Source organism: Schistocerca nitens, chromosome 4 (assembly GCF_023898315.1).
Source record: "Schistocerca nitens isolate TAMUIC-IGC-003100 chromosome 4, iqSchNite1.1, whole genome shotgun sequence".
Classification (NCBI taxonomy): Eukaryota; Metazoa; Arthropoda; class Insecta; order Orthoptera; family Acrididae; genus Schistocerca; species Schistocerca nitens.
The window spans coordinates 917,302,293-917,326,950 of NC_064617.1; the positions used below are offsets into that span (position 1 = coordinate 917,302,293).

The window sequence follows — 24,658 nt, forward strand, 5'->3', positions numbered from 1 at the left end:
CCTACACTTAAGAAATGGTTGTTAAATACATTAGCTGCTTGTGTAGTTGTTAAATACATTAGCTGCTTGTGTACTGTTGGTTAAAATAGTCTCATTCCCCTTAATAGTAATACTGCCTACCCCCGTGGTTACTTTTCCTGTCTCCCTTCTAACAACATTCCATATTGATTTGATTTTATTGCTCGAGATGTTAATTTCATCTCTAACATATGTATCTCTTTATTTTCTGACAACTTCTTTCAGTATGTTACAATAACTTTATAGTGTAAAATTACTCCTGGGTCTTTACTAATTCTTGCTATCTCATACAGTTTTCTTTTTCTTTCTGAAGACATTTTAATACTTTTAGCAATCCAAGGTTTCTTTGAAAAATGGTGTTACATTTAGTAATTTTTTTTGGGCAACAATGTTCAGAAGGGGATATAAACTTATCAAGATATATGTTGCATTTATCATTAGCATTTGGCTCATTATATACATCTCCCCAATTAACATTTCTTAAACTTTCTTTGAAGTGCTCTATAGGTACTGGGCTGAGCAACCTTACAATGTTACTTAATGGTTTCTGAACTGTACACCCTGCTAGGTTTTGTAAGTTAATCAATTGTGCATCATGGTCTGATAATCAATTTGTCACAGGGAAAGCATGTGTTAGTTCTGCATCCTCTTGCTTTACAAATACATTATCTATTAGAATGCTACTGTCTTGAGCTATATGTGTAGGGAAATTGATCATTGATTCTAAGTTACATGTCATTAATAACACTTCTAGTTCACTTTTCCTATCAGAACTGCTTAGAAAGTTTATATTGAAATCACCACAGATTAATAACTTCTTCTTTCTGTCTGATGGACAGCATAATAGGAAGTCAAACGTTTTTTATGAATAGCTCCCATTCTCCTAATGGAGACCTGTGCGCTGTTGCTAATATCAACATACACTAGCTAGCTGTAGTTCACATGCACAAACTTCAAAGTGCTGATCAACACAAAATTTGCTTACTTCTACAGTTTTGTATTTGTACCCTTGTTTTGTGTAAATGGCAATTCCTCCTTTATCCATGCTAGATCTGCAAGTGTAAGATGCTGAATTATACCCATTTGTACTGACACTTTCCATCCCCACAGTTACATGGTGTTCAGACAGACAAAATATATCAATCACATTCTTATTTTTGGGATCATCTAAACACACTAACAGCTCATCTACTTTATTTTTTATTTCCCTGATATTTTGGTGAAGTAAGTTGATAGTACCCATAGCTTTATCTCTATTTGCTGTACATATGGCTATCTAAAAAACCTGTTTGCCTGGTCCCATTAACCACAGCGATCGTCCCTTGTGTAACTGTGGGCCCCCTTACACTATCTGCTAATAGAGAAGCGACCTTGTCTTTCCCCTTCATATTTAGGTGCAGGTGTATTCCCACTTACCAATAGCATCAACTGGAACAACACTTACATGAGATTTTGCCGGTGTCTGGGGCATCCTGTCCAGTCAGTGTTAACGTGCCTTATAGCAGTGATTATCCAGAGCCGATCATGGCATTGAAAGAGCTCCACAAACCCCACATTTGTGTGCCCATTTTCTGCTCCTGTTTTATCCAGGTCACTCCTAATGATTTATCTTGGATACATAGCCAGGCTGTCTCCTGCTCCTCCAATTATAATAACCTGATCTTCCTTCTCAGAGTTCCTGCATAACTGACCTAAGTTTTCTGTCACCTGGCTAAGGCTAGCACATGGTTTCACAAAACTTGTGACCTGTTACCCTGCGCCTAATTCGTCCTGAAGCCGCTGGCCTACACCCCTCCCATGACTGGTACCTAGAAGCAGGATTCTTCTTTTCCTATTCTAATTTAATCCCAACCTGTTTTTTCCTTTAAGCTAATATTCTGCTTCAACCTACATTCAACTACATCTGGGTGAGACCCTTCCTACATTGCCTCAGATAGCAAGCAAAACTGATGATGTGTTCAAATCTGTGAGGGGAACAACAAATTTTAAAATTTGATTTGATTTGATTTGATTTTTTATTGGTCCAGTTTTATCATACAGCACAAATTGTACAATTGATATTGGACAGGTCAAATATAAGTTACAATAATACATAGTATAAGCAGAATAGTAGGCAAATTAAAAATGGGTGTCTATTACAATTAATTTTGTTATGTATTTAGAAATTCTCTGGCAGAATAGAAACAATGCTTTACTAGAAATGCCTTTAGTTTAGCTTTAAATATTGGATGAGTAGCATTTTTTATTTCCTCTGTTATCTTATTATGTAGTATTACACCAATGTTAATTATGCTCCTCTAATAGGTGGTTGTTCTGTGATATTTTTGATGTATATTTGATTTCCCTCTGGTACCATAGTTGTGTACATTTTTGTTCTGTAGCAGTTTGCTTGTTTTCAGGCGGTAGTCCCTAGTGAACAAGACAGTTTCATAAATGAATAAACTTGGAACATTTAGAACACTAAGCTCAGTAAAATGGGATTTACAGGACTCCATCTTTTTAAGGCCACAAATTATTCTTAGAGCCCTTATTGCATTCTAAAAACCTTTACACTATGAATTGAGTATCCCCAGAAAACGATCCCATATCGGACTAGTGAGTGGCACTGTGCATAGTATGCCTGCAGTACTGTTGTTTTGCTTGTTGTAGCCTTTAAAATTCTTAGGCCATAGCACACAGATGATAGTTTTCTAGACAAGTTATTTATATGTGTGTCCCACTTTAAGTCCTGCTGAACCAATTGACCTAAAAATTTTGTGACACTTACATTTTCTAGGGGATCATTTTTTAATTGTGCTTGAATAGACATTTGATTAGTTGGAGGAATTAAATGAAAATCGACACACACAGTTTTTTCAGTATTTATAATGAGTTTGTTTTTTTGTGAACCACTCAGAAAGTCTTTCCATAGAACTTTCTGCTGTGGACTGCAAAGTTTCTGGATTGGATCCAGTGAGCAATATGCTGGTGTCATCGGCAAACAGGATGGTTTTTGTGGGACTCGTATATTCAACTAAGCCGTCCACATAAATCAAGAAGAGTAGTGGACCTAAGATTGAGCCCTGCAGTACACCATGTTTTATTGTTAATTCGCTAGAAAGAAAGGAGTTGTTTCTTATTTTAATAATTTTGTTGAATTCATACTGAAGTGATACTTTCTGCCTGCAGTTTTTTAGGTATTAACACAACCAGCTATGTGCTACACCTCTTACTCCTCGTCTTTCTAATTTTTCGAGCAGAATGTTATGGTCCAGGATATCAAAGACTTTTGATAGAGCTAGAAAAATACCTGCAGCTAATTTATGTTGATCAAGGGATTTTAAAATGCAGTCTAAGAATTCAAAAATTGCTGTCTGTGTAGATTTAGACTTTCTAAAACCGTGTTGTTGTACTGTAAGCGGTGCATATTTATTTATGAAACTTAGAAGCCTGTCATAGAAGAGTTTTTCTAGAATTTTTGAGTAGGAACGTAACTGTGACACGGGTCGGTAGTTTGATATTTTTTCCCGAAGAACCTTTTTTTAGCATTGGTGAAACTTTTGCTATTTTAAAAATATCTGGAAATACACCAGTTTTTAAAGAGAGGTTGAAAATTTTTTGCCAAGTGGTTTTCTATGTGGTGAGCACATGTTTTTAATATGAAATCAGGTACTTCATCAAGACCACTTGACATTTTATTGCTTAATGATTTAATTTTACTTATAATTTCATTGGGGTTTGTTTCATAAACATACATAGAAGCAGTCAAGATCACTGACTTGCTGGAGAAACTTGGGACTGGTCCTTGACAGTGTACTTGAATGAGGTCTTCAGCTAGTGAAGTGAAGTATTCATTGAATTTTTCCACTATCAAATTTGGGTCTGTGACTTTTGAGTCTTCTAGTGTTAATGATACATTCTTTTTCTTTGGAGCTGAACTACAAGTTTCTTTCTTTATAACTCTCCACGTGGTTCTCATTTTGTTAGATGAGTTTCTTATCAAATTGTCATTCCACATAATTTTTGCCTCTTTGACTACTCTACCATAGATTCTTTTGTAGGCTTTTGAATAATCTGCGAATTCTTGGGTTACTCTATACTTTTTACAACAGTACTGCAGAAATCTGTTTCTCTCACTGGAAATTTTTATGCCTTTAGTTACCCATTGCTTATTATTGTTAGGTTTTACTGTTTTTACTACTTTTGGAAATGCTACATTAAAATAGTGAAGAAAGATGCTCTGAAAACTCATGTACATGTTATCAACATTGTTCTGAGTGGCGATGCTTTCCCAGTTTTTCTTCGCCAGTAAAAGATTGAAAGATTTAATGTTAGCTTCAGGAAAGGTTCTCTTTTGAACTACTTTTTTGGAACTACTACTACTTGTTGGCATTTCTATACACAGCAGCTGTGCCTCATGATCACTATAACCCATGCTCAGTACTCTGCTTGTGAAACTGTAAATTGTGTCTGATATGAATATTTGGTCAATAATGGAATTTGTGCTTTCTGATAATTTTGTTGGGCAGTGTATTGTGGGGATCATATTGAATGTGTTGGTCATAGCTCGGATATGGAGACCCTGGAGGAGGTTATTTCCATTTCGTCGGACGAGGATGATCCGAAGGGGTCGCGCTGCACGCCCGAGGCGTTGGATACGCCGACGGACGAATCTAACTAAACCGTGTCTAATGCACCTTGGTCTTCAAATATTTTTCTATTAGCTCTATCATCCAACGTTAGTCGTTCAATTCTTACATTAATTCTATACACATAAGTGACTACTTTATTAATTATTACACTTGCATATTTGTTATATTAACTTAAGTATGTTGTTAAATTAACCTAATTATGTCATGTATTGGAAAATTCGACTCGTTCCACATCATTACGAAATATCGTATTCATGATCCATGGAACTTGTATTAATCTAATCTAAATCTAATCTAATCTAATATTTATCAAAGCATCTCTGGTGCTGCTGTCTTTTGAAAAATCAATATTGAAATCCCCACAAAGCACTATCTTCATATTTAGTGTATTGATCCTGTTCAGCAGAACCTCTAGTTTATTCGCGAAGACTGGCAAGTTTCCACTTGGCACTCTCTATATATGTTAATAACTATGAAATTAAGCACTGTCAGTTTAGTAATGGAAAGTTCAAAGTCTTTTTCAATTGGGTCAATATAACTTTTACTGACATCACAGAACTTTATTTGTTTTTTCACAAAGATAGCAGAGCCACCATGTTTGGAAAACTCTCGGCTAAAATGACTTGCTAATCTATATCCTGAGATTGAGGTTAATTTTACTTCGGCATTTCGTAGCCAGTGTTCAGTAATGCAAATTATATCTACATTTAGTGCATACTGGAGTAGTGCTTCCAACATGGAAATTTTATTTGTGAGTGACTGAACATTATGGTGTAGTATAGCAAACTCTGGGTATTTAGTAACTTTAGTGGAAATGGTTTCTGATTCTTTATCTAATGGCATTTCTAATACAGCACTTACCCTAAAAATTTTCAGTATCTTTCTTGTGTATGGCTTCTGTTTTCTGGTGGCAATCAGTAGGTGAGTTAAATTCCTGTAGCTTGTATAAGTTTTGCTTCATCCACATCTGACCTCTTCAGTTTAAACCATTTCGTAATTTTCATTTGGCTGATGACTTGATTGTTTGTTTCTCACCTAATCGGTTTAAACCACACCGTTTGGCAGATGGCACAGCTTGTAACTTGTCTAAAGCACTTCTTAATCTCCGTTTGTTTGTCACTTATACTTTTTTCTTCACTCTTCTTTGAGATGCGAGTACATATTTTTTCGGCTAGTAATTTCTTTCCATTAGTCGTCTACACGAGACATGAACTGACGATGTTGTGTATGTTGCTCCACAGCTATAACCTGTGTGACGGCAGAAGGTGAAAACAGCTGATGCGGCTTTGTGAAGACTTTTTAAATACAATTTTTCTCAAAAAAAAATGATCATCTAACGATACGATCATCAAAATTGGTTACAGTGTTTATCATTTTAGTAAAAACTGAACAATATTATTAGTAAAAAATGTAGCAACAACCAGATTAACTTCAAGCAGAAACCAAAATTGCTATACTTGATTGACAACTGCTTCTCCTACATAGAATTAAAAAAAAAATGTAAGTTTATATTTTGTGTGTGTGTGTGTGTGTTTTACTGTAGTTGAATGTAAATCACTGTGTGTAAAAAAGAATTACTTATCACAATTCTTCATAATTATAGTGGTTGGGGGGAGAGATGATGTGAATCGTCCAGATCTGAAGTAATTATCATTTAGCCGCTCCAAAACTTGTCCATAAATGCGCACAGGTATAGATGCGTACATGTTAAGAACATTGTGGCATTGAATAAATGTTAATTCCTGTTAGTTTGGGTGCGCGGCGTGGTATTTACCTTTTCTCCCCAACGATGTACAACAACAATGCTGGCATGGCTGCGGCGGCTATTCTCTCTTCAGGTTGACTTCATTTCCAAAAAGGTCCATTTAAAAATGCAAGCCCTTGTCACATTGGGATGTAGAAAATAAGGTGTAGCTAGGTACGAGAATGAAAACTTGTGTCTTCTGCATATTGTAACTTTTAATTAAAAGGATACTGGGAGAGTGCAATTACATACGTCTTTATTGCACCAGCTCAAAAGACCAACAAGACACCGAGATTATATATATATATATATATATATATATATATATATATATATATATATATATATAACAGAGGGAAACATTCCACGTGGAATCATATATATATATACAAAGATCATGTAACTTACCAAACGAAAGTGTTGGTGTGTTGATAGACACACTAACAAACACACACACAAAATTCAAGCTTTTGCAACCCACGGTTGCTTCATCAGGAAAGAGGGAAGGAGAGGGAAAGACAAAAGGATGTCGGTTTTAAGGGAGAGGGTAAGGAGTCATTCCAATCCCGGGAGCGGAAAGTCTTACCTTAGGGGGAAAAAGTGACAGGTATACACTCGCGCGCACACACACACACACACACACGCACACACACACACATATGCATCCGCACATATACAGACACAAGCATATATATATAAAGAGGTACATGAAAATCGATAGTTTTGTTTTTAAATTTTCTGTCAACGTAGATGTAATCATACCTCCCTATGATATCTTTGCCACGCGGGGATGGCGCGACTATTTATTGATATGTGTAGGTCATTTAAAGAACCTACACAATTGCAACCCCCCGCCCCCCTCCCTTGCCACCCCTTACCCCTCCCCATTTATTGTATACTGGAGTGATCCATATAACTGGTCGCTGGATGTCAGTATGCAGTGGTGGTGCATTAACACTATTTAACTTTTCTGTACTTTAAACTCTTGGCCTGCTATTGTACTGAGACCTTCATTTGTGCCCAAGTTTACCTCATATACTCTCAGAACATTCCATTACATAATGTATGTATCTAATTTTGTTTAATGTACACTTTACACATTATTACTACCGCTATTTACAAAATAATAAATGAATAAATAAAGGTTGCATCAACAGGCGCATTTGAATTCAGAGTCTGTAGTTTGATTATTGGAATTTAACTGCTGCTATTGCGGCATCGTCCAGAGTGCTCACCTCACATGAAATATGGTGCAGGCACACTTGAGTTTGTTAATGCTGCTGTTAAGTTGAACTGTCCATGAATGTGCTACAGTTTCACTTGTTTACCAAAGTCAATAAAAGTGTTCATCCCTTTGCTGGAACATGGTGTGCTGAGGCTTGTGCATAGTGGAACAATTGATACTGTGGTGAGGAGGTTCATCATTTATGGCCCAGGCATTTGTTCCTCTCATAATCCACATGTTTCAGTGGTTGAACCAAGCTCACACTGTCAGCATTCTGAGGCAATTGAATGGATTCAACGTAAGTCTCCAATGCCCTTATTCGTTTCCATACCACGTCTGTAGTAGAATGCTTTGTCGATACTCAAGTCCACTGATGATACTAATGTTTGATACTCTTCAGCACTGGCACACGGTTTTTACAGGAACACACCATTGAATTGCGGGTTTCAAACCTTCATAAAATGTTCGTTGCGTATTTGGTGTTGTATTCAGCTCTACATTACATCACAGTCATCATTATTACAGTAACATCAGTGTTTACATTTTAAAATATGGGGTGAGTCACTAACTATTGCACCAAGAATAACTCCGAAAGTATGATAGGAGCTGAAAAGTATGTGGGACAAAATCTGCATGGTACGATGGGGGCCATAATATGACATTGGTTTTTTGTTGCTAGGTGGGGTCGCTTCAGAGATACGAAGACCAACTTTGTTTTTTTAAATGGGATGCTATAGTTTGGTACTTACTTTCTGATAGCGGCTATCGAGACAAATCCAATGATGTGTAACAGTAAGGTCTTTGAAGGTCACGAAGGTTGTAAAGGTGGCATGAAAGTCCACTTATATAAGGTGTTCAAAGTGATGACCATTAGTATCAATGCAGTGCTGCAATCTTCTTATCATGGATTGAGTGGTATTCCTTATCGCATCGGCACTTATCAAAGCACATGCTCTGACAATTCTCTCTCCCATATCTTCAGGTGTAGTTGAAACGTCTTTCTAACCAATGTCTTTTATGAATCCCCAAAAGAAAAAAATCTAGAGGTGTCAAGTGTGGCGAATGAGCTGGCCATGACACATCTCCTCCGCAACCAATCCAATGATTTGGGAATTGTCTCTGCAACTCATTTCTAGCCATCAGCGAAAAATGTACTGGACACCCTTCGTGTTGATACCACATTCTGTTCCTTGTTCATAAAGGTATTTCTTCCAATAACAGACCTGATGTTTCTTGCAGGAATGTGGTGTACTTCCTACCATTGAAATTTCCTTCGATGAAAAATTCTGTCCTCCAGAATACCACACCATACATTCACTGACCGTGGTTGTTGATGTGAAACTTACCGCAGCCAACATGGATTTTCAGTTGCCCAATAATGCATGTTATACAAATTAACATTTCCATGGTTTGTAAATGTAGCCTCATCAGTAAATAAAATCAAATTAATAAATGTGTCATCCCTTTGAATCTGGAATTGAGCCCAACGGCAGAATTCAATGTGACACATACAATCCGTACCAGTTAATTCTTGGTGGAGACTGATACGGTAAGGATGATATTTATGGTGACGCAGAATAACACTACTCTGCCTCAGCCAGGTCCCTTGCGATTTGACCTGAAGTAACACAAGGATCTTGGACCACAGTGGCAAGTGTACCAATTTATGTTTCTTCGTTAGTAACTTTCCTTTGCCGGGTATGTTTTCGATGCTTTAAAGATCCAGTTATCCTCAATTTAGCATACAGTTATTTAAATGTACAACGTGTAGGGTGAGCACGTTGAGGATATCTTTCAGCATATAAGTCTCTTGCTCTCACAGAATTTCGTTAGCATTCTCCGTAAATGAAAAGCATATCGACTTGTTCTTTGAAGGAATACATCATTCACATTCGCTTGATAGGACATATAGTCTTACCATTCCTATTAAAGTCGTATTGTGAAACCGTCGAATTGTGTTTACATGTCAATTGCACGTTATATGGATACACCATATTTGGCGAATATTTACTATTTGCACGATATACGAGAGAGATTTATCAGAGCATGTGCTTTGATAAGTGCCGAAGTGATAAGGAATACCAATGGATAGGAGCAGGGAAAGACAGGAAGATGTGGTGGCAGAGGGCTGTAAATACAGAGAGTGGGAGATGAGAATAGGGAGGAGATGTAGGACAGAGGCGGTGAAATGTGTTGGGTGGGGGGTGTGTGGGCAGTATGTTACTGTAGGTTGAGACCAGGATAATTACAGGAGCAAATTTGTGCAGTTCAGAAAAGCTGGTGGTGGAGGGAAGGATACAGATGGCTCGGGTAGTGAGGCAGCCATTGAAATCAAGTGTGTTATGTTCAGTTGCATGCTGTGCTACAGGGTGGTTTATTTTGCTCTTGGCCACAGTTTGGTGGTGGCTGTTTATCCTGGTGGGCAGCTGGTTGGTGGTCATACCAATACAAAAAGCACTGCAATGACTGCAACAGAGCTGGTAAATGACACAGCTGCTTTCACAGGTGGCGTGGTCCCTGATGGGGTAGAATAAGCCTGTGACAGGACTGGGATAGGAAGTGCTGGGTGGGTGGATTGGGCAGGTTTTGCATCTAGGCCTTCCACAGGGATATGATCCTTGTAGCTAGGGGTTGGGATTGGGAGGGACATAGAAATGGACTAGGTTGTTGTAGAGGTTGGGTGGGTGATGGAACACCGGTTTAGGAGGAGTGGGAAGTATCTACAGTAGAATGTCTCTCATTTCAGGGCACGATGATAGATAATCAAAGCCCTGGCGAAAAATGTGGTTCAGTTTTTCTAGTCTGGTGTGGTACTGGGTGATGAAGGGGACACTACTTTATGGCTGGATTTGGGTGGTGATGGGAGGATTGGGGGTGTGAGGGGAAATGGCACAGGAGACCTGTCTGTGGTCTAGGTCTGGTGGATAGTACCTATCTGTGAAGGCCTTGATGAGACCCTCAGCATACTGAGCGAGGGAATTTTTGTCACTGCAGATATGCTGTCACCGGGTAGGCACGCTACATAGGAGAGATTTTTTGGTGTGAAAGGGATGACAGCTGTCAAAATGCAGTAATGTCGGTACTTGGTGGGTTTAATGTGGACAGATGTGCAGATGGAGCTCCACATACTGCTACAGTAGTTTACTGTTGAACATCTATGAGCAGTAAGAAACATAACCACAAAGTTCACAGATCTTGAAGAATATAAAATATAAAGGTATGTATGGAGCAGACACTGTCATTGTTTTTACACACCGCCCATTGATGTAACACTTATTTCACTGTTAAATTGATGCATTGTTGTCGTTCCAAGCAACACAGATTCCTCTTCTGAAACTGGGCTGTGGACTGACTGGCTTGTGACCTTATATATCCTCACAGGCTTGCGACCTTATATATCCTCACAATAATTGGTGCTGAAACTACACATTGTTTGAAGTTAAATTTACAGAAATTCAATTGAAACTTAACTCATTAAATTTACTGAATACATCGAAAAATTGGTTATTTTTAACAGTTTCTTCTACTACAAGGGTTAAGCTGAATTATTTGTTTCAATCATGAAATTAACAGGTATAGTTACACAAACAATACTTTTGACAAAACAGTTATTTACTTTGGAATTAATTAAGGGCTGGCTTTGCTAACATGTTTTCAAATAGAGCCAAATAAATACTTTAAGATTCCTAGCATTTCGTTTATAATTTTTACAGAATTTATATTTATTTATATGTCAACAATAGAATTCAAGTTACAAAACAATTACTGATTTTGGCCTATAATGAAAGATACTAACTAGGAATAGTCAAAATAAATAAGAAAATCAATTACATACATAAAACTAAGCACAAAATTAGATGTGGTGTTAAATTCTTTAAAATTGAGGGCCAACCTTTTTCTTTTATGAAAATACAAATTATATTCATGTATGCTAATGGTAAATAGTTAAAAGTAACAAAACGAATTTAAGGAGGCAGATGGCAAAACAAGAGGGGAATTAAAATTATCCCACTTTGATTTGTCACAGGGTCATTGCCCCAGTCGGCGGTGTGTAATATGTTTGCTGATTGTAACTTCTCTGGCCATTAAATCCTGACCAATTGAAATTCTGTCCTCTGTTATTTTTGTATCCTCGCTTGAATTTTTGTCCCTTTCTGTTACCAAGTTGTTTCCTTTTGGTATTGCTGTGAGAGGGATATGGCTGCCAACCTTGTTGGTTGTTGTTGCCGTTCCCACCACGTTGTCCATTAGCTCTTGTGGCGTCTGCCTGCACACTGTCACTTTGTGGTTGCACAGGTCTCTCTTTGTAGATAAGATAAATGGAATAGAGAACTGAGAGGAGATTCTCTATATCGTGCTCAGGAATGGTGATTAATTTCTCATGCATGTTAGCTGGTAGTTTGCTTTTCAAAATTTTTAGGGCATTTACATGTGATAGCACGCTTGTACTGAACAGGTTTTATTTAAGTGCTTCCTGAAGTATCTTCTGATTTCTCCATGTTTACTGCTGAAGGATGGCAAGTTAAACACTTCACGCCTCAGTCTCTTGTACTGCAATGGACCAGGACTTATCTAGGAATCCTCCACTGCTTGCAACCTCTGATCTATTTAAGCTCTTATGTAGGAATCCAAGCTGTTCGTCGGTGTGACATTTTTCTGTCATGTCAGTGGCCAAAAACAAGACATCACCCTGTGTATAACCTACCACAAAGTGTACCTTCTACACTTCAGTTCAGTTCCTTCCAGAAGGCTCTCATGAACACAACAGTTTGTTCTCTTACCTTTGTAAGAAAAAATTCAAAATTGTCTGTGTTGTAATAAGCCTTCATCTATGAGCAAAGTAGAAAGGCATGCAACACTGTCTGTTGTTGGCATGGCATTGTCTTGATGTGTCGGATTGTATTCCAAATATCTCTGTGTGACAGGGACAGAAGTTTTCAGTGCTTCCTGCATGTAATAGTTGCGATCTATTTCGCCTGACACGTTAGGTTTCAAATGTGGATAGATGTTCAGATTATTTATCCTATCTGTTGACATCTGATAGCTTGGGGTTGAATGTTCCCTTTCCTTTTCAGTGTTACTAATGGTGTTAGTCCATGATTTATCCTCCACTGCTTTCAACCTCTGATCCACACTCATGTTCATGTGCAGAATGTGATGCCACACAACGTGGCACTACACAAAACTGGCACTAATAACATAGGCACATAGGGAACACACACGACACAGATCTGTAAGTCCACGGTATTGGTGATAAGTTGAGGAAACCGTCCCGAAACACACGTGCTACAAAACGCCACTGTTTCCTGCACATGTACCCCGACATCAATATGGGATATGATCGCCATGCACATGTACATAGGCCGCACAACGGGTTGGTATACTCTGGATCAGGTGGTCGAGCAGCTGCTGGGGTATAGCCTCCCATTCTTGCACCCATGCCTGTCGGAGTTCCTGAAGTGTCCTAGCGATATGTCGACTGAGAGCATCCCAGACGTGCTCAAGGGGTTCTATCTAGAGAACAGGTAGTCCACTCCATTCGCTTGATATCTTCTGTTTCAAGGTACCCATCCACGATGGCAGCTCGGTGGGACTGTGCGTTATCATCCATCAGGAGGGAGGTGGGACCCATTGCCCCCCTGAAAAGCTGGACATACTGGTGCAAAATGACGTCCCAGTACACCTGAGCTATTACAGTTCCTCTGTCAAAGACATGCAGGGGTGTACGTGCACCAATCACCATCAAACCACAACCTCCATACAGGTCCCTTTCAACGACATTAGGGGGTTGGTATGTAGTTCCTGGTTCACACCAGATGAAAATTCGGCGAGAATCACTGTTCAGACTATATACCTGGACTCGTCCAAAAACATAATCTGGGACCACTGTTCCAATGACCATGTACTGTGTTCTTCACACCAAGCTTTGCAGGCTCTCCTGTGACCAGGGGTCAGTGGAATGCACCTTACAGGTCTCCAGGCGAATAAACCATGTCTGTTCAGTTGTCTGTAGATTGTGTGTCTGGAGACAACTGTTCCAGTGGCTGCGGTAAGGTCCCGAGCAAGGCTACCTGCAGTACTCCATGGCCATCTGTGGGCACTGATCATGAGATATCGGTCTTCCTGTGGTGTACACTGTGGACGTCACGTACTGTAGTGCCTGGACACATTTCCTGTGTGCTTGAATCATTGCCATAGTCTATCACACTTTGTGGCACACGAAGGGTCCGTGCTACAACCTGCTGTGTTTGATCAGCCTCCAGTTGCCCTAGTATTCTATCCCTCATAACGTCATCAATATGTATTCTTTGAGCCATTTTCAACACACAGTCACCATTCACACATCTGAAAACATCTGCACACTTACTCACTGCACCGTACTCTGACATGCAACAACACACCTCTGCGTATGTGAACTGCTGCCAGCACCATCGTGCGACGACCGCAGGTCAAATGCGCACCGCATAGTCATACCCCGAGGTGATTTAAACCTGCAAACCACCCACCAGAGCGTTGTTTCCCCATGTATCAGCAGTATCGTTAATTTATGAGCATGAATGTATTTCAGCTCTTTGTTCTGCCTTCTGTACATTAATTGCTTCCTTAATCATATCTGCTTAACCCTTGTGTTCCTGGGTTACCTTCTGCACCAGGGTACTACCTTGGTCTAGGATACCAGCCTTGGCCCTATCCTGTATTGCCTTAATGTCTTTATTTAACTTTTCTTGCTCCTTTCTCACGAACTGAGTATTTAAACATATGCGACTTAGTTGCAGTGACAGGTCTTGCACCTGTTTAGGTAGACCTTTGTATGCTGTTTGCAACCTGTCAGTGGTACATGTGAGTGTATTTTATGTTCTGGCACAATTGTGACTGCTCCCGGTGCAGTTTTGTCTGAGCCTCAGATACCTCCTTCACTTTTTCAGCGAACTGTTTTTGTGTCTCGCCTACTGATGACACTTTTTGGCTTAAAGTATTTATATCTTATGACAGATCACTGAGCAATTGTGTTTTTAGGTCTTTCCCCATACTTACAAGTTTATCTGATAATTCATTTGGAAGATCAGCATACAACTCTTTTGCCAAATCATTGAATTGTTGTGTTATGTCAGTTTTGAAGGCATCAAGAGTTTGCTTTTGCTGTTCAAGTAATTCCCTCTGTGTATCTATCTGTTGTCTTGAAAACTCATTAAATTTTTCATTTTGTTGTTTTAAAAACTCATTTAACTTATTCATTTTGTTGTTTTGAAAAAAATAAATAAATTTTTCGTCAGTACTTTGTTTGCATGTTTGTGTTTGCTCTTTCTTAAGCTTGTTCTTAAAATCATTGAAGCTTTGCTTAAGTAACTGTTGTAACATTTGCATCATGATCGGGGTTTGCATTAGGCAAGCAAAGAATGAACTAATTAGTATGCACTGTCACACGTTACATTTTCACCAGGGTAGAAATACTTCCTAGAGAAAATTGTGAACCCGTCTCATTTGCTGTCATCATTGTATCATTTTGAATGCTAATGTTACTATGATCTGTGTCTATGTTGATTGAAAAATGTAATTGGTCATCGTCAGTGTGACTGACATTTTCGTGGCCTGTTCGGGAGGAGTTTTTTTTCGCCAACATGTACCAAAATACATTGTCAGCATAACTCAATTGTATGCGCACATTTCTCTCCCTAAAAGTAGTTTTCTGTCCAAATTTCTACATATTTTATGAGAATGCTTCTATTTGGGAATTGAATTAGGAAAGGTACTACGATCACCATTGCAGATGCAGCTAAGCTCAGTCATGACGCAATGGAACGCGAATTTTCCAACCTTCTCGTTGGCTTTCTCACTTCTTCCGGAATTAATTCTCCAATTGATTATGTTTAATCTTTTGCACATCATGTGATTTCTATCCTCGTTGAGATAACGTAGTATCTCATTCGTGAAACAGAAAGGCAACAATTAGTATAATAGAAAATTTACAAAATTATATAATTATTTTAAAGTATTACAAACATGCTAACTCTCTCTCCATGGCGATGTCCTATCACGGTAACCAGATATAGTGGTTAGGGAGAGAGATAATGTGAATTGTCCAGACCTGAAGTAATTATTTAGCCACACCAAAAATTTTTTACCCAGAAACATGTGTAGGTATAGATGCGTGCTTGTTAAGAATATTGTTGCATTTCTGTAACATTAAGTAAATGTTAATTCCTTTTAGTTTTGGTGTGTGGCGTGCTATTTACCTTTTCTTCCCAATGATGTACAAAAATGCCGGCGTGGCTGCGGTGGCTATTCTCTCTTCAGGTTGACTTTGTCTCCAAAAAGGTCCATTTAAAAATGCAGGTTATTGTCCTATCAGGAGGTGGAGAATGGGGCATTGCTAGGTTATGAGAATGAAAACTTCCGACTTCCACATATTATAACTTTTAATTAAAAACAATACTGGGAGAGTGCAATTACATAGGTCTTTATCATACCAGCTCAGAAGACCGACAGACACCAAGTTAATAATAATAATAATAATAATAATAATAATAATAATAATAATGAGTAAGGTACATAAAAATTGATAGTTTTGTTCTTCAATTTTCTGTCAGCGTAGTTATAATCATACCTAGGATATCTTTGCCGCACGGGGATGGCGCGAATATTTTTTTATATGTGTAGGTCACTTAAAGAACCTACACATAATGAAAAAAGGCTATCGTGTAAACGGTCAGTAAGTTGTCAAATTTTTCACTGTCAGCAATCATTATAGTGTAAACTAACTCATTTGACACAATTGTGACAGACTGTATCTGTGATCCATGTAACAAGCAAACAACTAACCATCTTAGAATAACTTGAGGGAATGCTGCCCGATAACATAAACCTTCCTGTCATTTTAATACATTTCCAATCCGTATCTTCTAAATGATGGATTTACCTGCCGAAATGTCAGAGTTTTTGACAGAGTTATCCATCCGCATTCTCTCAGGTTATTAGAACTTAGTACATGCTGGGAGAGGCTTAAATTTCACAACTACCTAGCTAACGAAATCTCCTTGGGCAATATGTTGAAAATTATGTCTCTTATAACAAGTGAATGTCTGCAGTCTTCTTAGGGCACAAATTGTCAGTCAGTAGAGGCTAGGAAGTTTTCATACACTCCTGGAAATTGAAATAAGAACACCGTGAATTCATTGTCCCAGGAAGGGGAAACTTTATTGACACATTCCTGGGGTCAGATACATCACATGATCACACTGACAGAACCACAGGCACATAGACACAGGCAACAGAGCATGCACAATGTCGGCACTAGTACAGTGTATATCCACCTTTCGCAGCAATGCAGGCTGCTATTCTCCCATAGAGACGATCGTAGAGATGCTGGATGTAGTCCTGTGGAACAGCTTGCCATGCCATTTCCACCTGGCGCCTCAGTTGGACCAGCGTTCGTGCTGGACGTGCAGACCGTGTGAGACGACGCTTCATCCAGTCCCAAACATGCTCATTGGGGGACAGATCCGGAGATCTTGCTGGCCAGGGTAGTTGACTTACACCTTCTAGAGCACGTTGGGTGGCACGGGATACTTGCGGACGTGCATTGTCCTGTTGGAACAGCCAGTTCCCTTGCCGGTCTAGGAATGATAGAATGATGGGTTCGATGACGGTTTGGATGTACCATGCACTATTCAGTGTCCCCTCGACGATCACCAGTGGTGTACGGCCAGTGTAGGAGATCGCTCCCCACACCATGGTGCCGGGTGTGGGCCCTGTGTGCCTCGGTCGTATGCAGTCCTGATTGTGGCGCTCACCTGCACGGCGCCAAACACGCATACGACCATCATTGGCACCAAGGCAGAAGCGACTCTCATCGCTGAAGACGATACGTCTCCGTTCGTCCCTCCATTCACGCCTGTCGCGACACCACTGGAGGCGGGCTGCACGATGTTGGGGCGTGAGCGGAAGACGGCCTAACGGTGTGCGGGACCGTAGCCCAGCTTCACGGAGACGGTTGCGAATGGTCCTCGCCGATACCCCAGGAGCAACAGTGTCCCTAATTTGCTGGGAAGTGGCGGTGCGCTCCCCTACGGCACTGCATAGGATCCTATGGTCTTGGCGTGCATCCGTGCGTCGCTGCGGTCCGGTCCCAAGTCGACGGGCACGTGCACCTTCCGCCGACCACTGGCGACAACATCGATGTACTGTGGAGACCTCACGCCCCACGTGTTGAGCAATTCGGCGGTACGTCCACCCGGCCTCCCGCATGCCCACTATACGCCCTCGCTCAAAGTCCGTCAACTGCACATACGGTTCACGTCCACACTGTCGCGGCATGCTACCAGTGTTAAAGACTGCGATGGAGCTCCGTATGCCACGGCAAACTGGCTGACACTGACGGCGGCGGTGCACAAATGCTGCGCAGCTAGCGCCATTCGACGGCCAACACCGCGGTTCCTGGTGTGTCCGCTGTGCCGTGCGTGTGATCATTGCTTGTACAGCCCTCTCGCAGTGTCCGGAGCAAGTATGGTGGGTCTGACACACCGGTGTCAATGTGTTCTTTTTTCCATTTCCAGGAGTGTATAATACTTAAGCACAGTATGTTGACAAACAAAAACATTTTTCACACCATGAGTCTTTAAAACCAAGAAATATTATCATCTTACTTTGTTCCTGAGTCTACACCATAATATTGTCATCACTCTGCCTGAACTGTATGATTGCAAATTTACTATGATAGGTCCCAGGCTTATATCCATCTTCATGCCCCTATCAAAATCCTCTTTCTGAAGCATTTCAGCATGCTGCACACAGCCTGCTCACTCTGAAGGGGAGTGTTGTCTATTGCTTCATGCATCAGCATGTGTTATTGTGAATGTTTTATTCTCTTCTGCCACATAACCTTTAACAAGTGCCAAATTTAATTCACTCAGATTATACTGACAGTGGTATGGGAGTAAATGTAAATGCAAAATTGTATATCCACATTCATCTGCAAGACAGTCAAGTTCATACGTTTTGTTGCATACTTCTATAAATTAACAAGTTCAAAGGGTTTGACATAAGTCTGTTTTATTCTGTGGTGAATATTTTTATTTTCAAGCCAGAGAACAATAGGTGTGTTTCTGTTGTCTGTGCTTAGTGTTGTATCTGTAACAGCTGAGTGATAACTGCATAGTCAATTACAATCACCTACTTCAGAGCAAGGTATGACCTAAAATGTTCAGTGAACTACTTTGTGAAACCTACAGCATTCATTCTCGAATGGTAGTCGTTGTTGGTTTTGTTACACCTAAGTATCAGTTTTCTCTCAGAGAAAAAACCAGAAGAAGAGCCAGCATGCATAATAACTACCCAAGGATTTCTTCCTATAGGAACTTTAAAATCACCAGTATTGTAGCTCATTTTCCAGCAGGTTTTCCTGGAATGTTTCTGATTCACCCGTGTTTCATAAAGGTAATACACTGTTGGAACTACTTTCTTCTCTTATTTCCTGCATCTCTCCAGTAATGTAGAATTCGAAAAAGTTATAAACACAGTAAATAAACCTCCTCGCGTGATTGTGAAGCACTCTACATTTATTTCTGTCATGTGACATATTTATTTGGAAATTGCACTAACACATTTACAGATATACTTTCGCAGCTCTATTGCTACAAGAAAGTAACATGGACATCTGAATGAATAATTCAGTTGCTCTGTGAATGAAGCTGCATTGTCATGAAGTATTGCAACAGCGCACCATGCAGGAGAGAGATTCTTGCAGTTTAGCTGTAACTTGTAGCTAGCCACCCAGAAATAGAATGAATCTTATTGGCTTATTGCCAATGGAGGGGTATGCGCATAACAACTGTAAATTGGGCTGCCTTTCTACATGACGTTGATTGTAATGGTGAATAGAAGAACAAAGCCATTTATAGAGTAACCAAATTAAGTTCGGCAACAATGATGAGGGCAACGTGTGTGTGTGTTTGTGTGTGTGTGTGTGTGTGTCTGTGTGTGAGAGAGAGAGAGAGAGAGAACTGTATACAGAGAGTGAATGATATGCAAGATGGATTGGATGATGTGAACATCAACAAGGGAAAGGGAAGGGAAGGTTAAAGGGAAGAGAGAGTCAGGGACTAGGAAAAGATTTGTAATAAGCTAAGCTATTATCTCCCACTTTTTGTTTTTGTGCCCATGTAGTACTTAATAACTCCAGTGTACATATTTATTTACTTCTGTTGTAACTTCCTTTGCACACTTTGTGATTCCTTAGTGGATACAAGAGCAAGTAGTATATGCAGTTCATGGACAGAAAACTCGGATATTAAGCTATTCTGCATCTAATGTCAAATATTAAAAGTAATACATACCTTCGTTTGCTATAGTTGCAGTGGCAGGTGCTAACAGTAGATTTGAATGTTGATATGTATACAGATAGAAAGCTTTACAATTCTGTAAGTCTATAAATGTTACGAAACACACAAAATGGGATCTGTGGATCTATGTTTGAATTTACGTAGACCCACCGCTGGAGCTCCAGAGAGGAAATGCATGCGTATCCTTGGCACTGGTGTAAGTGTTCATGACAGCACCCTCATTCTACGTTGGTGGCTGTACGAAACACGGTGGGATGGCTAGCAATGTGCATATTTAAATTGCGGCCAACCAGATGGTAGCCGATACCACAGTTTCATTGCTTGTTTTCCATCTAGGATTTTTCAGGTGTATGGAAGCAGTAATACTAAAATTGCTTGCTTTGTACCTTCCTCTTTTGTGTGTGTGCAGTATTGCTTGTTTAGTGCAGTTGACTGTACTCACTGCAAGACAGTGCTTTATTAAAAATACACTGTTGTTCCTGCTCTGAGCACACTGTTTGCTTGGTCAAATTATAATATTGCCCTAAAAACTAAAACTATCAGAGGGGGGGGGGGGCTTCGCATTTTCTGTCCTGTGGACGAGAGAGAGTCTCTCGAGGGAGGAGTGAATGGTGTGTTGCAGAAGTGCAAGAGAATGAAACAACACTTATGTGGTTGAAGTAAATCGTGCACAATTAGCCTGCTGTGTTAAAAGCTGCTAGATGGGGTATGGGGATATTGTACATGCGGCTGAGAACTGGCTTCTACATATTATACCCTCACTACAGTGAGTATCAAATTGTAATGCAGGATTTATAGATGTTATATATCTCAGGCAATTTCTTACATTAATTCAGCTCTCTGGGCTTTGTGATTTGCTCTTGAACTGTATCCTGTATATCTATTTTACAGAAGAATAGAGCCCTTATTTACAGCAAAGCTTTTTTTCCCATGCACATATACAGTTGAAGATGTGACGAAATCTCTTGCAGCTATAAGAGTTACATCCTTTTCTCGAGGATGGCTCATGCCACAGAAATGCTTTGACTTAAATTCTGTGTAGCGCTTGAGTATGTATCTTTGACAGTTTACGGTTATTACTTCCCCTAGAACATCTTCATAAATTTTAAAAGTTTGATTCACTAATTCTATCACACTACCCATTGGTATTCCAATGGTTCACGAATTATTGGTATAAATCATTAAATATCAGGAATTTTGACTGCAGGTTGTTGGTATGCTTGCATAATGAAATAAACCAACAGTGATATCTTAAAAATGTGGCTCAACAGAGTAGGGATGATGAAAAAGTAAGACTATACCTGTGCAGCAGCACATGCATTTTGTCTGCACAGCAGTGGTCATGATTGTGCGAGAGCAATGAAGTGTTATTCATTTTAAATGATCAGAGAAATTGAATCTGCTAGAACTTGCAGCAGAATGGAGAATCAGTTACGGAATCATTTGCTGGAGTAAAAGGGGAACATCTGAATTGGTGGAAAGATTAAAAAGAAAGAGCCACAAGTGTCCTAGATGAACAGTGGAGCGGCAGACTGGGAAATGTGTGAACTGACAGTGAAACAGGAGATTCACTAGCAGATCTGAGCTGACAGGTCCGTAATTGTCGAAGAAAAGTCATGGAATTGAACAAGTGTCATGGATGGGAACACAATATCATCAGTGATGACCTTCACTACTGGAAAGTTTATAACTGATAAATAACCAAGGCAATTCGCAAGAGAGCTTCTGTGAAGTTTGTAAGGTAGGAGACGAGGTACTGGTGGAAGTAAAGGTCTGAGATTGGGTCGTAAGTCGTGCTTGCGTAGCTCAGTCGGTAGAGCACTTGCCTGAGCACTTGCCCATAAAAGCCCCAAGTTTGAGCCTCTGTCCAGCACACAGTTTTAATCTGTCAGGAAGTTCAATCAAATCAACTGTTTGTTGGCCCCAAGCATTAATGGAAAACAGTGTCTCAAGTCTTTCGTGTGAAGCAAATGCTTTCCACAGTTGAACTGTGATAGAAGATGACTTATGGCATACCATTATGAACCAGCGGACAAGAAACAATAGATAGAAGAGATGCTCATATCATTCCATTCATGAAAAAATTCAAGTCACTGATTTCCTCTGAGAAAGTCACACCAGGGAGTTTTAGGTACATCAGGGTGTAGTGATTCGAGAATTTCGGTATAAAATCTAGAACCACTCAGCCTTCTTCCGTCTCGAGCACACGATATTTTAGATGTGAGTTTGGGATGATAGAATCCTACCTACTTCGTGTCACATGTCTATGTATGCAGGTTTAAATTCAGTCGCAGGAAGAATGTGGACGCGGTGGTTGAACGGCACTGACAAGTACCTGTCGGGTGACCCGTGGAAGTTTTAGTGAAAGTGTTCGGAAGAACCGTGGAGCTTCTATTTTATTCTGTGCTAATTGTGTCAGTGACAATTGTTATAATAACAAGAACAGTTGAGAAGGTACCCTGGGAAAAAACTTTTGTCTTAGCCTGGTTGAAGGGAAGACATGTATAAGATTCATGTTGAGAATGGACATGGTGTTAAGCCAACTTTCTCTCAAATGTATATTAGTTTGTTTCTGACGTTTGGAGACACGAGAGGCTTATGAAACAGTATATGTTTAAGTGAAGAGTGAGATTTGTAATATGTCTGAAGTGTAATATACGTCATTAATTGAAGGAAAAGAAAATTTGTAAGTTACTTATTTTTATAAGTAGAAAGTGTCTTAAGAAGTTCCTGTACCTAGCAACATAACTTTCTGAGAAGAAGAGAAAAGAGAGTTTTGTAGCAGCAGGCTAGCCAGCAAAGGAGTGCGGCTGAACATCTCAAGTAAGTCATCTCGTAAAAGAAGTGGAAATTTGGGTATCTACTTCACTCTTAAATTGTCATGTTAGCCGTTTTCTAATGGGCTCTACATTGGAAGACTTTGAGGATGAGGGTCAATATGTGATTACCGGTAGTGCTCATTACAGTGACATGTTGGTAAGACACTTGAAACCTGTCATATGATCAAAATGTTGGAGATTGCTAAGGAGTACTGCTGGTTGCTGCCCAAGAACAGTGAAATTTCTCACGTGGCCATGTGTATTAAAAGATACCTTACACGACCTGAAACTTGAGTTCTGGAACTTCCACCTTATAGTGTGCCGTCAACGCCATCAGTTTGCACCTGATGAGGCCTTCCTTTGAAAGAGTTCAAAGATTTGTAGATAATAACAAGACCACGTAAGTGCCCACCTGTTTCAACTTTGGAAGTGGACCATTGGACATATTTTGCAAGTTTGTTTCAAAGAAGGGCAACTATATTGAAAAATAAGCTTACAAACTTTCTTTGAGCATTGTTATAAAACAATTAAAATGAAATTTTTGACTTACAAGAGTGTTTTGAGCCCTTATTGTATAATGACTTAATCTTCAGAGTGCATTTATGTGAAATAAAACATTTATTCCTAGTGTTATTTGTGGCCTGTCCATTATACTGATAACAAATGTTTATTTTAAATATGAAAAAGCTATTCTGTCATATTTCTCATAGCTTGTAAATTGTTCCTTATTTATTACAGAGCTCAAATGGAACCTACATAAATGGGTCCAGAATTCTTCCTAATCGAGAAATTCCTTTAGAAGCTGGAGATTTGATTGGCTTGGGAGTTCCAGAAATTATAGACGCCAGCTGTTATATATATGCACTGCGCAAGGAATTCAGTGTAAGTAATTTAAGTTATATTACTTGTGCCTGCCATTCTGCTGCCACAATGAATTGCTTTAAATGCATGCTATTGTAATAATAGCCAACCAGAGTTGCTTTTTTTATGTTTTACCTACCACTACAAATTTTGAGCTATGGTTCATTCTCAAGTGGTACCTAGATACAGTCAAGCTATTATTGGAATATACAATTTTTGTTGGTATCTGCAATTTTTACTTGCATTCTTAAATGACATTTTGCAATTATGACATACTTAAGTGCAGTCGTATTGATGCACCAAGTTATTCTATCAGTTTATGTGTCAGATATATGGTTTGTTATTAAAGTTATACCTGTGATGTAAGTCAACTGTGGTGGATTTTTGTTACAGTACTACACATTTCAAATAATAGAAACCATTGTAAAGTGGCAATAGTGTGTTCAGATATGCGTAAAAGCAAAAGCTTTTTAAACCATGTGTTATGTCAGTTTACAACCATTTAAAAACAGTATGTTTTGTGAATATATACCAGGCACAGCTAATGGCTTCTGTACTGGGTATGACTGTGACATTTATTGTCTGGAACTAATGTAGACCTCGGGCTACACTGCAGATAAGTTCATCATCACAAGCAAGATTTTTGGGCAATGTCTCTCTCTATAGGTAGCATATTTATCCACCATCATCACATTCCTTGACACTTTTATCACATTTCCCCTTGTGAGGCTGGGGGTTAGGTAAGACCTGTGGTTTATTCCTTGCCTATTTTTCATTGAAAATATTGCAGATTAATTTGGAAAAGTTGCTGCAATAGAGGAGATCAGAAGCAAAACATTGATTGCTAACCTATCATGGGCACTTCATACCTGTGACAAACTGGAGGTTACACCAGTTGCCATCTCTCTTTATTATAAACTCAGTAGATTCAAAGCATCACCTTCCATTGGGATCTAATGCTACCAACAGATGAAGAAGTGCTTGCTAACCTAGAATAGTGGGAAGCCCGTTTTGTTTGTCAC

At 39.5% G+C, this 24,658-nt stretch overlaps 1 protein-coding gene across 1 annotated transcript in view; it reads left to right on the forward strand.

Moving 5' to 3' along the window:
* LOC126253521 (uncharacterized) overlaps window positions 1–24,658 on the forward strand; it is a 234,646-nt gene that overhangs the window by 29,669 nt on the left and 180,319 nt on the right. The window contains exon 5 of the mRNA XM_049954898.1: window positions 23,514–23,657. Coding sequence (XP_049810855.1) covers window positions 23,514–23,657 — 144 coding nt within the window. The remainder of the gene's footprint in view (window positions 1–23,513; window positions 23,658–24,658) is intronic.